General features: G+C 36.4%; 1 protein-coding gene across 5 annotated transcripts in view; it reads right to left on the reverse strand.

Annotated features, from left to right (window-relative positions):
* Positions 1-14,952, reverse strand: part of LOC117399482 (nuclear factor of activated T-cells, cytoplasmic 1-like) — a 117,606-nt gene that overhangs the window by 62,173 nt on the left and 40,481 nt on the right. For all 5 annotated transcript variants that reach the window (XM_059022318.1, XM_059022317.1, XM_034920139.2 and 2 more), the window contains exons 4-6: positions 14,332-14,534; positions 6,170-6,342; positions 5,486-5,626 (exon numbers count right to left, since the gene is read on the reverse strand). In XM_059022318.1, the coding sequence (XP_058878301.1) occupies positions 5,486-5,626; positions 6,170-6,342; positions 14,332-14,534 (517 nt within the window). The remainder of the gene's footprint in view (positions 1-5,485; positions 5,627-6,169; positions 6,343-14,331; positions 14,535-14,952) is intronic.

Raw genomic sequence — 14,952 nt, forward strand, 5'->3', positions numbered from 1 at the left:
TTAATAGAAGGTGTCGATACATACGGGCACTACTATATGCTCTGCAAAGTCAAGAGACTGGTTTATTTTTTCCAGAAACCTCTACATCTCATTGGAATGCAAGGCACGTATGCTGCTACTTTAAAAAAAAAAAAAAAAAAAAAAAAGGATTTCTGGAAGGTGTTTATTGGAATACATCTTGGAAAATGAATTGACAGCTTAACCTTAGAACAGTGGAATAGTAAAGTATTCCAGGAACACACAATTACGGGATATTATGCAGAGTGCTGTCTTTTTATTGGTTTTATTGCACTTTCCAAAGTAAAAGAATTCCAGATTCATGACATAAAACCTGATTTTCCCAAAGAAAAACAGTTTTTTTTGTTTTCGCTTTTGCAACAGTACAGCCCCCCCCAATTAAAAAAAAAAACACAATGTTACAAAGCACTAGTGATGAGCGATTATCACTTTTACAAGTCGGTTCGATTATCAACTAGATATTTGAAAATAATCCCGATTAAGATTACGATTATTCTAATAACATCATTTTTAAGGGGGGAAAGTCACAAAAAGGTTCCTGATTAAATGTTTGGTTTTTTTTATTTACAATTAAAAACTACAATAAAACTTCAATAACTTTTTTCAACAGCACTTTCAAACCTACAAAACATACAGTATGCTGCGCTCCCTGTATGTTTTTGTTTGTGACACTGTTTTGTATGCATTATAGGAGCTTTACAGGAGGGCGGATGTTGAGGTTCCCTTGACTACAGATCCCAGAGTGACAGCAGCTTCTGTGGCTGACTGACGTGAACTGCTGAAATCCAAAGTGGCTGAGATGCCGGAGGTAACTTTTATGATGTGTGACCATAAAGAAGACATGACGTTTTATAGTATAATAATCGATCAAAATTGTGCAGTTTATTAATCGTTCGAAGTCGGTTGCAGTGTTTAATTTAATAATCGGAAATTAACCGTATTTTCAATTAATCGCTCATCACTACAAAACACAAATGCAACATAAATTCACTTTAAGATAAAGTTAATGAAGTTAAAAAAAAAGTATACCGTACAACTCTCTGACGGTAATGTATACACCCTTATAGAGGAGCCCTTTCCTCCATGTTGGTCTGCTTTACACTCTATCTAAGACCCCCGTTCACACTACAGGGCCGGGCCAGGGCTGCCCCATTTTTAGGTCTGCAACTCCATTCACATTTGCGTTTTTAAGGCGCCTTTGCGTGTTCACATATGTGACTTCAAAGCAGGCCTAAAATGTTTTTTTCTTTTTATTTTATTTATTTATTTTTTATATATATATTGATAGCCTGCACTCAGAATGGAAGAGCTACCGGGATATACAGTAATCCTTTTGTAGCAGATGTTTCTTAGTAGCAATATTATGGTATACATTAAAAAAAAAACATATTGACTATTTTGACTTAATGTTATGGTGTGTAACGGGGTGACAGTCCGCTCTTACCCCCACCCACAATCACATTATTCTCATAAGAACACGGAGGTATTTAACTTGCTAGTGTTGACAGGTATACATTTTTATTTTTGTAATGGATACTTCACCCAGATTGCAAATGACTATCAGGTTGTACACAGTAACTGACATTCACAAGACAAACTCATGACTGACCACCTAATAGTACTACTGCTCCCTCCTAAAGAAAGACATGACATTAAATAATGTTAAATACATTACACATGTTTCTTCTCATTTATACGTATTTGTTTAACCTGCATGAATACCGTCTTTGTTTACAAACACAATTGTTAAACTATTCTATCATTTACTTGTTATTATTATCATTGTTATTATTATTCTCTAGTCCCTAATCATTACCAATAAAGACTGAACATCAGCATTACCCCTTCTCTTGGAAGATTACAGAACATATGGCTATAACAAAACCCTTGTCCCACATGTAAACGACAACTTCATATTAAGGGAATAAATCGCCATAATCTAAATACAGCAATACACTGTCACATATCAAATACACTTTGCTCAACAACATGCATGATACATAATAAACCACTGCTCTAGCGTCAGTAGAATAACATTAACAGTAATAATCACAATAACAGGCATTGAAATATTACAGTGAGGGTCTCGCCCTTTTAATGTAAAGACGCACACTTCTGTAGATATTATTATTATTATTTATTTCTTAGCAGACGCCCTTATCCAGGGCGACTTACAGTTGTTACAAGATATCACATTATTTTTACAAACAATTACCCATTTATGCAGTTGGGTTTTTACTGGAGCAATCTAGGTAAAGTACCTTGCTCAAGGGTACAGCAGCAGTGTCCCCCACCTGGGATTGAAACCACGACCCTCCGGTCAAGAGTCCAGAGCCCTAACCACTACTCCACACTGCTGCCCCGATATGTATATCGTTGCGTGCAAAATAAACAGTGGTGGCTGAATATGCCAAGTCGCCAACACCATTATTGCTCATTATTGAGATCCACAATCCTGTAGTTTTTATATTTATCACTTAGTTACTAAATAACAGGAAAAAAATGTCATTGTGACAAATTAAGCATAATTATGAATGCACTGCAGCTCGTATATTATGTGAAAGAAACAACCTGAATGTTACCCCGCTAGATTTTTTTTTATTTAATATTTTCATAATTAAAGTTGTATGATGTAGAAATAGTTAATATTGAATACTGATCCACTGCTGTCTTGCCTAGCACAGATTAATCTTTCTATTTACCTTTCATGCGCTTCACAGTATGGGAGTGTCTACTGAGCTACGTAACCACATTGGTCATGTGATATGAAAAGCCGGCCCTAAATCTGCTTTGTGTTCATATATATGTGAAGGCCGGCCCTAGTCTCGGATTGCAGGCCCTGGGCCGCATCGAAACTGCAGCCTAAATCTGGGCCGGTCCTGGGCTGCCTTTTCTTTTTTGGAGCGTTCACATATGAGAAAAGGCTGCCCTCAAATCGCAAGTGTGAACAGGGTTTGACTAGCTCTATTTTCTATTACATTTTCTCAGCTATCTACCTGCTTTAACTGTTTATCTGTGCATTATCTGCTCTGCTTATCAATCTAGAAATCCACCCAGCTGTGACAGCAGCAGGTTAAGGGTTAAAGTGTCAATGGCCTTTTTATGGGCTAATGGATGCCGACAAGGCAGATTTGGTGCTTTCAGTCGGTACATCTTCCAGCAACAGCCATAACATAAATAAAAACATGAATATGTCATATTAAATGTCAATAGCAGGTTCCCTAATGTATGATGCTGTCCTCTCGCTCAGCTAATCAGGTTTGCTAGCTGGCTAACTGAGACGCTGAACTGGCAGTCCTCTGGAGCATTCCCTTCATTCAGAGTCTGTTAACACAGATCAGCTCTCGAGAACAGGGGAGAGTCAATTGCAGACTCTCTGGAGTTCACTGATGTTGAGGGTTAATCAGTCAGAATGTCAGAGCTCCAGACAGATTGGAAGAAGGGGGTGGAGGGGAGGAGGTGTTTCCATGGACTTGCTGTGGAATCCAGGGTTTTTGCCAGCTTCAGGGAAACCCTCTTCCAAAACAACAGAGCTCAGAGCTCAGCCAGCCCTGCCTCAGGGCCCTAAAACCTGCCCACTACTACTTGAGACTCGACTGAAATGTGATGGGCTTAGGGTGACCGAAGTGGCCTTACTTAGGGTGCTTTAAGCAACTCAGAATTAAGGTTTTAATATCCATTTTCCTAGCACAGCATGGAAAATTACACTCAAGCTAAAAAAGGGTATGGTAATTGATTTGAGGCTGAAAACCCCCAAAGGTATATCTTCCGGCTATAAGTAGTTAGCTGACTAAGTAGTTAGCTTAGGGCCCTATTTGAAAACAAGTGCAAAGGCACATTTACAACACTCTGTCATTTTGGAGTCATAATAAAAAAAAAATAGTACAATTCTTTGAGAAACATTTCTTCTTCATGAAGACTTTTTCTTTTTAGTATCTCTAAATAATAAAACTAATTGTATAGAGACAGAAATAAACCACTCGGAACATTATGGTAACTGATCTTTCCTACAACTAAGTTATTTGTTGCTTATTGTACTTTCATAACTGCTCTTATCTGTATTAAGATATTCTGTAATGTGATATTTTATAATGTGATCATTAGTACTGTGATATTTTGTAACACTTGTAAGTCGCCTGCGATAAGGGAGTCTGCTAAGAAATAAATAAATAAATAAATACATAAATAAAAAGAATTACAGTTGTTTTATTCCTCTTAAAATTGAACCCTAACAGTTTCTGGACAAAAACAGTTTTGCAAACTTGAGCAAAATCTTTGGATAAGTTGTCCATTGAGTAAGATCCTCACACAGCTGTTTGAAGGCAAAGCTTTGTCAGGGCAAGTACAACAAGCTTTTCCTCACAAATGTTTACAATACGAAACATGCATGATAATTTCAAACATTTCCTCATGGTTTTCCAATGCTTGGTTGTTCTTTACCACTATTTCACAGTGCTGCATGGGTTGGTACAGTATATCATCCATAACTTCAATCATAAGATTCCCAGTAACTCTAGCACGCAAAAATAAACTAAAATAAAATAAACTAAAGAAAATCTTAAATGTTACCACAGAATGTCAGAATCAAAGCCATCCTATAAGTGGTCAGTTTATTTATTTATTTATTTATTTATTTATTTAAAGTTCCACAAAACAAAAGCTTTTAGAACGTATTTAAATATAGTATTTGACAAGGTGAAAAGTGACAAGCAGTATAATGTGCTATAGGATATTTAAACATCAATCTATACAACTCTATGAGATAACATTACTTTTCTGGAGTTTTTAAACCTGTATTGTGCAATGATACCTTCACACCATCAACTTCATAAATATAACTGTAATTTAAAATCAGTTACAATTTTTTTTTCTTCAGAATTCATTATATATAAGATCCTCTGGACTCCAAAAAACACACACACATACAAAATATTCTAATTGCCTCGTCCTGTTCTAATTGCCTTCCAAAACACATAACTGTCACAGGTGGAAAGATTTATGAGCTTCCCGTTTCCTGAAGAGGAAGGCAGAGCTCTGAAAGCAATCAGATGTGTTTGCATACTTTGGTGTTGTTGCCATAATTTGTTTAAGTTTCTACTGCTGAGCAAGGAAATAACTATTTGTAAACTTTTAATATCAACATCTTGGAGTAGCCACTTCTCTTTCCCATCCACAGGGGAAAAAATCACAACAAACAAGAGGACCTGCACATGCCCTGTTTGTGATTCATTCCTCTACTTGTGGCAACTGTCAAAGAGAAAGGCAGTGGAAACTTCTGCAAATGTAAATACATTTGGTTAAAAATATAGAGCCTTAATGTGCACCACATGTGGTTTGCTGGCACATTGAGCAATATTTTGATGGCAGGGAGAAGAGAAGGCTTGTGCTTTTGAAGTTGTGAACGGAAAGGAAAGCACAGGACTCATGCTCTAGGCAGCCTGCTGTCAGATCAGACCCTTGCTCTTACCTGGGGCCTTTTCCACAAAGACGACCTTTGAGTCAGGAAGGAAGTTGTGTCCACTTAACACCATCTTCTTCCCTCCTGTCACAGGGAAGCTGTCCATGCTCTGATTCTCCACCAGCGGCAGTTCCTGGGCAGATCTCTGAGCTGTGTGGAAGGATAAGAAATATTCCATATGCCTTTTTACTTCGCATTACTCTTTAATGTCCAACCATTTTTGAAATACAGTATACATCCATTGATCAATGTCAAGAACAAAGCGCCAGCAATACAATGTCATCAATCAGCAAAGCCTCCTTTATCTAACATATTATTATATTTATGCATTAGTTACATTTGTTTAAAGGGATACAGTAAGGGCAAAAGTACAGTACAATAACGGCTACAAAAGTATGAGCCATTGGTAAACATTTTCATATTAAGACAGTGATATCAATGGTATGAACTAATACTGACTGGCAATCAATTGTTGTACCATACAGTATCACTTCCACTGTGTGACTGGGTAGAACCACTATGCAGTATGTGTTCCAAATCCATAGTCATGCCATTGCTGGCCTGCTAATGGCCCTGACTTTCTTCAGGGTAAACACAAGTATTATAATTGTAGCCCATGTGTATTATTCTTTCAATCCCTGTGCAGTATCACACTGTGATTCAATTACATTTGGGAGGAATCAGGTTACTTACAACACTCAATGGGGTTGGAGGATGCCTGCAGAGAGATGGTCCGGCCGTTGGGTTGAGTAATGTGCACGCGAAAGACCATCCGCACTCTGGTGTTCTTTCGTCCAATGTCTGTCTCGCCTTTACGCAGCTCAATGTCCGAATTCCGCAGTTTCAGGATACCAGCGCAGTCAATTCTGTTGAAAATAAATATATAGTGGTATATATATGGTGGTCCAGTGGTTAAAGAAAAGGCTTGCTACCAATAGGTTCCCAGTTCAAATCTTGGCTCAGCCACTGACTCACTGTGTGTGACCCTGAGCAAGTTACTTAACCTCCTTGTGCTCCATTCTTCGGATGAGACGTAAAAAAACAAAGTCCTATTGTAAGTGACTCTGCAGCAGCAGTTGTTGATGCATAGTTCATCCCTAGTCGCTGTAAGTCACTTTGGATGAAAAGCATCTGCTAAATGACTAATTAATACAAAATAATAATAATCATCCAAGGTCCATGAGTCTAAACTTTAGAGAGAGGACAGTTTATAAGAATTATCTTTTACATCTATTCAACAGAGACCAAAAGGTTAGACAGACATCCTCTGTAAAACATACAGAAAAGGTTTCAGAAATATAATATTGTATCAACAACTTGTGATATGAAAAATCATAAATCATTAAACATAGAAAACTTATATAATAAATAACTTTAATGATCAGTCAAGATGTTCCATGTAAGATTCTTTTTTATTTCTTATTTTCTCCATAGACCTTTCCAACAGAACAGCATGTTGGCCACAAATCTTCTTTTAATACCCTCTATTCCTATGCAGCATGCAATTTATACACTTTGTTTTTGCTGCTCCCTCACTAACACTGGTGCAGCACTTGATTTCACCATTTCTAACTAGTAACACATTTCTCATTAAAGCTTGTCTGGAGTTTTAAAATAGTCCTGTGTCGGAATAGTCAGTGGAAAATCCTTCTTTTTGCTTTTATTTGTGGCCTTTTTACAATATAAATAAAAAAAAAACTTTTTCATTCTGGGACCGATTCAGTAAAAAGTATTTCCCCTGTTCCCTGTGCCTTGGAGTTTGATTGAATAGTGTCACAGACATACTGTACTGTGCCCATTATAAACCAGATCTGTAATTTTAAATTGAACACAATCCCAGTGGATGCTGCCCTGGGGTTGAAAGATATGCAATTGCAAATCCATCAAGCCACCATACCCTGTATTTGCAAGTATCTCTTTATATCACCAAATCAAATCAAACATCCACCATCTGTAGTGGTTATCTGAAGTTATTTCAGGTTCTCAAGTGCATTGTGGGTGCATTGTCAGCAATTTATAACACATGTGCTGAGGGAATAGGCTTGTGTTGGAGCTTAAAGAGGAGTTAATGTACAAAGACATTCTCAAAAGTGAAGGTAGATTTTTTTAGTTATTTTGACTTCAAAATAACACTTAAGATTGTTTTTACAGTGTATTGTTTGTTAATATTACTTGTATGGTACTACAGGGCCTGTGATTAGTTTAAGATTCAGCCACATGTAAATATTTTTCCGGTACACCTTTTATTCTATAGTTTTCCTACAGTAAATGTGGACTGAAAGTTTTCAGTTTACAGTGGTTTTGATCATACATTCAAATGGCTTTTGAGTGCAGTGAAATCTTAAAGTCTGTCTGACCATTCAGTAAGGGGAAGGAGATAAACATAATGTATGATCTAAAAGACAACAGACCCCGTCAACATACCTTATAGTAGTGGTTTTCAAACTTTTTAGGCCCCGTACCCCATTCCAAATAATGTGGTCTATCGTGTACCCCCATCTGATTTAGGGTCATAATTAGGGGTCTACCTAATTAGGGATTTCGCGGAAATCGGGAAATTGAGGGGTCACCGCAAAATTCAAGTCTTTTAGGGGCCAATACATACCGGACTAATACGGGGGAGAGAGAGAAAAGAATGACTGCATACCGCAAGCAATGCAAACTACATATCTTAATTCTGTAGATAGGCTTTTTTATTTTTCGCTGTCCTGTGTGCATTGCACTTGGGGGGGACATCCTTAGACAAATAACATTTAAAAAAACATACTCCAAAGAGGGTTAACTTTCTTGTTGACTGACAACAATGTTTTAATCAGCCTATCTATCAGCGCGCCTGTACTGGCTTTTCTGTGATGTACTGTACAGTAGGAGGTGAGCCAAAGTCAGTGTTGCATTGTTATTTTGACTAAGGTTGCTAAAATCTAGTTTTCAGCATTGGAGGTAAAATACCAAAAATGGACGACAAAACAAAAAAAGCAAAGTATATTTCGGGTGAGAATCGAGTCAAGACATTTCCCAAAGAAACTTTACATGAAGATGGAGGTAAAGGTTTTGCACATCTTGTAATGTGACTTTGGAGAAAATACAAACGACAGCTGACTTTGGAGAAAATACGAACGATCGCTACTACAAAGGCTACTAAACAGAACGTAAAACAAACAGCTTTCAGAAAACAAACTTGAACATCAGAGCAGAGAAAAAGTATTCCTGTTGGTTGCAGCCAAGTTAAATCAGTAGTGCTGGTACGATCCAGCACAGCCACCTCGCTTCAAACAGATTGCTGCTTACTTTTTTAACGCAGTTAGATTTTTAGCCCCAAATAGCCATGTTTTCTTTCTTTTGATCGGTACAATGTATGGGCCTTCACACCACAGAGACTGTCGGCTGCAACAGCATGCTTGCCTTTAACAAATGTCAGCACTTTTTAGTAAGGAAGCAAGTATCATTATTTGTAGGCTTTTATAGTTCTCTGAAATATTTTCTACTTAGGTTTATTTAATGTTTAAACAAGTCCACAAAACCCTAATTTTATTCCATAACCTACCTGGGAAAAATATGTAAATTCTCAGCAATTTAAGTAGACCCGTAGTCATAATATACCTATGAAAACAGTAAAAAATAATGGTATTTTCTAATTTCTAGATTAAGTACTGTAAATGGAAAACTACTGTTAAAATCTAACTAAATAAAATGTTATTAGTTAACAACAGTGCAAATGCACCAACTAAAAATGTCCAAAAACAGGTTATGCTTCAAACAAATGCAGATGTGTAGAGAGAAACAGTTTTTTTTTATTTTTTTATTGAACTCGAGTTTTATCGTTGAACACTTGAGCAGGGATAATGTAAAATGCTGTGTGTGTCTTGTGCGGTGTCGAATCTAGCCAGAATAAGCACATTGTTTTGAAGTGAATATTTCCAAGAACTAGGGGATGGGATGTAAATAGTTGTAAATAGTTGTAAATAATGTGTGTTGGTAAGTGTCGAATCTAGCCAGAATAAGCACATTGTTTTGAAGTGAATATTTCCAAGAACTAGGGGATGGGATGTAAATAGTTGTAAATAGTTGTAAATAATGTGTGTTGGTAAGCTGTATTTCTTGTTCAGAGCTGTTAGCGCACTCTGTGTGTTTTGGTGCTTGTGCGACTGGGAGCGAGAGTGCCTACATGTGAGTATGTCACTGAAGGGGGTGGGAGCAGGGCTAATACAACCAGTCAGGGATAGAGAGTGTTGGACCAATGAATGAAGAACGGGGAGGGACTGGAGGAGCTGGGCGGGAGAAGGGAGTGAGAGAGTCGAAGGAGAGAGGTTGAGATTTGAGAGGAAAGGAGTGAGAGTGTCTATAAAAAAATAAGAAGATATAGAAACAATAAAAATAGTGGTTTACAACTGCTTTGAACTGCAACCTGTCTCTGTGTCACTGTATCCTGGAACCCTTCAGCTCGGCGCTACAATATGAACACACTCAATAGGTCTGGAGTAAGGAATCCAATTCCAGACGCTTCCCAATCCCAGGAGTTAGGGATTCCATTTTTGTAATAATAATAATATCATGCTTTTGCTTTTAGTAATAATTACTGGTGTGGAGGCGTAGGTAATGCACTCACATGACAACAGAGTTCTTCAACGAATTAAATAATAATGAAAAAAACACATACAAGCATTGCAAGTAAAGAAAACAGTCGTGTCACTCCAGCTCCAGCGCAGAACAAGTGAGTGATTTCACTGTCTAAAGCAGGACGGCCCAGCTGAACTGATGAAACTACTAACACTGAACATTTGAACTCCAGAGAGTAAACTTACCAAGTAAATACTACAATTTTTTAAGAGAAGCAACATCATACAATGACAATCTTTGAGTTTTGGGGTTTTTTTAGACCACAGACTGCAGTCACCACTGCCTTGCTATTTAATGTAAGTTAGCCATGTGTGCGCTCAACTTTCACTCACTGTCAGCAGCCAGCTGTATTCATAGAGTTAACCTCGCCCAACAGAAAGGAAATGTACACCAGTACATCTGTGGTTTTATTTTAAAGGAGATTCAACATTGTTGATATGATTTCTAAGTCACAAAGTACTACAATGTGGTAAAAAAAATCTGTTGTCTGCCATTTCAGTATTTATCTTGTGTACCCCAGTTTGAAAACCAGTCTTACAGCATCTACATTTCATCTACATATAATATTTGATTTCTTACCTGTTTTTTTTTCTGATTTGGTCATGTTAGCTTTGTGCTGTGCACTGAAACCCACAAGTGAAGCCCTAAAGCCTGTGCAATGCTGTTTCCCACCAAACACAAACAGAAGGAACTCTGCCAGAGCACACATGTGTTTTTTGAATTCACAGAACATTGATTTTTTTAATTTATTTTTTTAAGAATCAATAGATTGTGTTATTGTTCATGCTATAATGAATATGTCATATGTGATGCTTATGTCTGTTACACTGATTTAGAAATGGGTACATGTGTGCTTGCTGTCCTATGGGACCCTATGCATCTCCATCTCAAACTTGATGGCTATGAGGGACTCCTATTGCCTGCAAATAAATCTGATTAAAATGATGTTGCTATAGTATATCATGTAGGCCAAACTCCACTGTAGTATATAAAGCATTAAAAGCAAAGTTTGTTTTAACTCATTCTTGTTATTTGATGAAGCATCAAGGTTAGGTTTTTTTGTAAACATTTTGGTGCTAATTGTTTTTATAGAGGTGTGCCAGTTGGATTGAATCAACCTCATTTCAACAAGGAACACATATAATATGTTTTGTTTTAAAAAAGCTCTTTTTATTTGCTGTATGCCCTTTTATACAAGCTTATTGAGGTATACACATAACAAAGTGTAGTAAATATATCTATATCACTAAATAAAACTTGGATTTACATTTACCACCTTGTTATCTGAAGTTGTAACACATTTTAAAAGTAAAGTGTAGTAAACCAAATGGTAAATGAACGTAGGGTACAGCATAGAAATTCATATTAAAGCCCACATAAGTATGCTAAGGTGTTGTAAAGTAAGGTGTATTGTAAACATGATGTTCCACAATATGATAATGATTATTTACAAGTAAACAGTAGAAAACAGATACGGATTCAGTCTTGTCTAATCAAGATTTGCAGAATTACAGTACTTTTCTATAGTCATACACATGTTATTATGTTTATGCTCTTGAAAGTGGATTTGTTTTGAGTTGATGTTTGATTTAGCTCTGTCTAATGGGCAGTGTAGGATGATACATTGTTTGAAATCAGCTGCTGTTCACATGTTTGCCAGTTCAATGGGGACCGCGATGAGGGCAGATGAGTTTAGAATCTAACATTCTTTCAAGAAGCCTTAGCTTTAAAATGGAATAGTGATGTATTTAATGTGTAAATTACTGAAATACCATAATATAGTTAGCATATAGTAATTTACAGGCTATGGAAATTCTCCACCAGGCACCAGCATTTTTAAATGCTGGGTAACCTTGCAGTGTTTACAGCCCACACCTTCCTGTAGAAACCCAGGAGACAACTTTACTTTAAAAACATTGCTTTTAAGTTAAGCTCTCCATTGTTTTAGAAACACAATTGTATAAGTGAGTCACTTTTCTAGGTATGGTTTCATATGGTATAGTTGCTAATAGCATTTTCTTTTAAACTCAATCAATTATAATAGTTACACTGTAGTTTAAGGATTCTTTTTCTGAAGTCATAACCTTAAACGTAACACATTTAATTAGACTATTAACACCCCATTTATGAAATCCCCATTCTATACATAATCACCTTTAATATCATTCTGACAAAAGTACAATATTTCTGTCTCCAACTCCTTTGACACCTTTGCCTAATGTTCTGCCCTGTGCTCCTGACAGTTGTCACACATGGCCTGCCTAATTCAATCTACAGTATGTTATTTTTTCCTAGGGATTTATTTTCCAGACCCCAAATACTTGTTTTAACTCATTGCAAGTTGTGTTTATTGGACTATAATTTCCCCTACTGGCAAACCACAGGCACATTTCCAGCTCTGTTGTAAATGTATTACCTGGGCAATTTCCCATGGTTGAAAATGGTGCCCTTTAAGTTAACATGTGTAGTTCACCGTTGTATACCATACTGTCTTATACCACACCATAAAGGTTAAGTGATATTTCAATATATTAATGTACACAGTGTTGATTACCTATTTTTACTAGCTGATCAGTATGTTCTTAGATGTTTTCAAGATTAAACATTTGTGGCTATGCATTAAAAGTTATGTGAATAATGTCAAACAAAAAACAAAAGCATGGAACGCCCACATGTTGGAACTAATTTTAAGACTTGATTTTCTTTTCCAAATCATATAAATAGTGAAATGAAACATTTCCAGGAGTACAGTATTTCTTTTATTTCCATAAGTCTGGTTGTTTGGAAAATTTTACCAAATAAAAAAGTGTACTGTGATATACTGTTGCAAAATATTTTACAATCTGCAGCAAAGCATTGTTAAACAATAGGGAAGAATGAAAAAGGCTAGAGAAGTATGGTCTAAGCAAGATGAACTGCAATACAACAGTAAAAATTAATGGTAAACCTTTTTTAATATTACATGCAACAGATGTGCTACATGTTACATAATGAAAATTCACTTGTATACTGGCCAGTCTTCAAACATGTGTGTAACTGGTTACAGTGCTATAAAATATCTTCTAAATATACCTTTATCATCCCAACATACCTTTATTAATATATTTTTTTTATTATCTTCCATTTTCACAAAACTATGCATTTGAACTTTCCCCTCTCTTTTTTTCTCAGTTATCAAAATCAAGAGACTTCCTCTACATGAATAACTCTACTGCCTAGAATTACTGTTAGCATCTCAGTTGTAGGAGAAACACAAGTGAAGCCAAAATTCTTAACTGGGGCTACTGGATGTACTAAACATCTCCCTAAGAGTTGTCTTTATGTTACTACAATTATATTAGAAGGGCCATTATGCCTTACAAACAATATTGAGAAAAGGCCAACTAGGCTGCTCTGATTCTTGGAACAAAAATCTCCAGCCCGAGACTCAGGGAATCAAACAGTCCTGTGGTAACGACTCCTTTGAGAATGAAACCGGGTGTATCGAAACTTGAGCTCATGAGTTTATTAGCAGACATTCACTACTGTATGTTTGGGCTACCCATTTTAAGATTAACTCTGGTGCCAGAAATAGAAACAATAAAGTTGCTATGGAGATGGGTAAAGTTTATTTCAGACTTGTCCACTGATTAGAAGCAGAGTAGGGGTGGGGAGGGGAAACCCTTTTGGAATAACAAATAAAATGCTCTGCAGGGTAGCAGCACTTTAGGAAACACTGCGTGCTTCTGTTTGTGTGAGAGTACTTTATATGCTTTTGTGGATGTGGAAGTGAGAATACCCATCAGAAAAATACTATAGTTCTGCCTAAATTAAAACATTAAAACAATAGATTAAAAAAAAGGAAGCACTGTAGTGAGCTATACTTTTTTATGTCTACATAAATGTCTTTATCATCTTACGTTTTTCAAATGATTTTACTAGTTTCTTTTTAATATTTCTATAGAATTTCTGTAAGTTTGTACAATATGTATATATGTGTCTACATGAACTGTGTACTTTGTGTGAATAGACTATTTTTTTTAATTAAACTAACAATGGTTTACTCCAATATAACGTTGCACTGTAGATAAAGTATTTAAATAAGACTCGTATTTATATTACAGTAGATTTATTCACTATATTACATAATATGTAAAACTACAATAGGACTCTTACTTTTACTATACTACATATAAAAATCCAGAAGGAGTAAACTAGAAATGTCTGTTAGATTAAAATTGAAGGTAAAGGACACCTACATGGCTCTCATGTTGTTTTCAGGTAGCAGTGGGATCTCCAGGACCTTGGTGTTGGAAAGCATGACCTCATGGCTGGCTGTGGAGACAGTCTTGCCGGTGATGCGGTGGACCTGGTAGAAGGCATGTGGTCGCAGCAGGCGGTCGTCTGCTGTCCCGATGAACAGCTGGAGGGTGAGGGGCTCACTTTCCATATAACCGTGGAGCTGGCAAGAGAACAGAAAACACCAGCTGAGCACCGTACATGTAAACTGCTAAAGACCAATTTAAACTTTTACGGGCCTTTATTCAGAAAAAAAAGAAAGAAAGAAAATTAATGACAGCTTCTACCACTAAGTGCTGAGTCATTTTTTTCTTTGGTACAGAACATTCATTGAAAGGTACATTTTAATGTTAACCAAAAAAAAAAAAAATCTTAGGCAAGTTCTCTTATTTTTGTTCTTTGGAGTTACAATATGCACCACAGTAAAATGGTTTATTAACTTTAGTGTTTAAAAAAATAATACATAAATAAATACATAAATAAATGGGAGTGTTGGTGAACAAAGCATTTTTACTGGACAACATTGGTAAAATAACTAAGAAAATCAAAGAATACAGCTGTCATGTCTCTATACAAGTGCA

Source organism: Acipenser ruthenus, chromosome 4, assembly GCF_902713425.1.
Source record: "Acipenser ruthenus chromosome 4, fAciRut3.2 maternal haplotype, whole genome shotgun sequence".
NCBI classification, from domain to species: Eukaryota; Metazoa; Chordata; class Actinopteri; order Acipenseriformes; family Acipenseridae; genus Acipenser; species Acipenser ruthenus.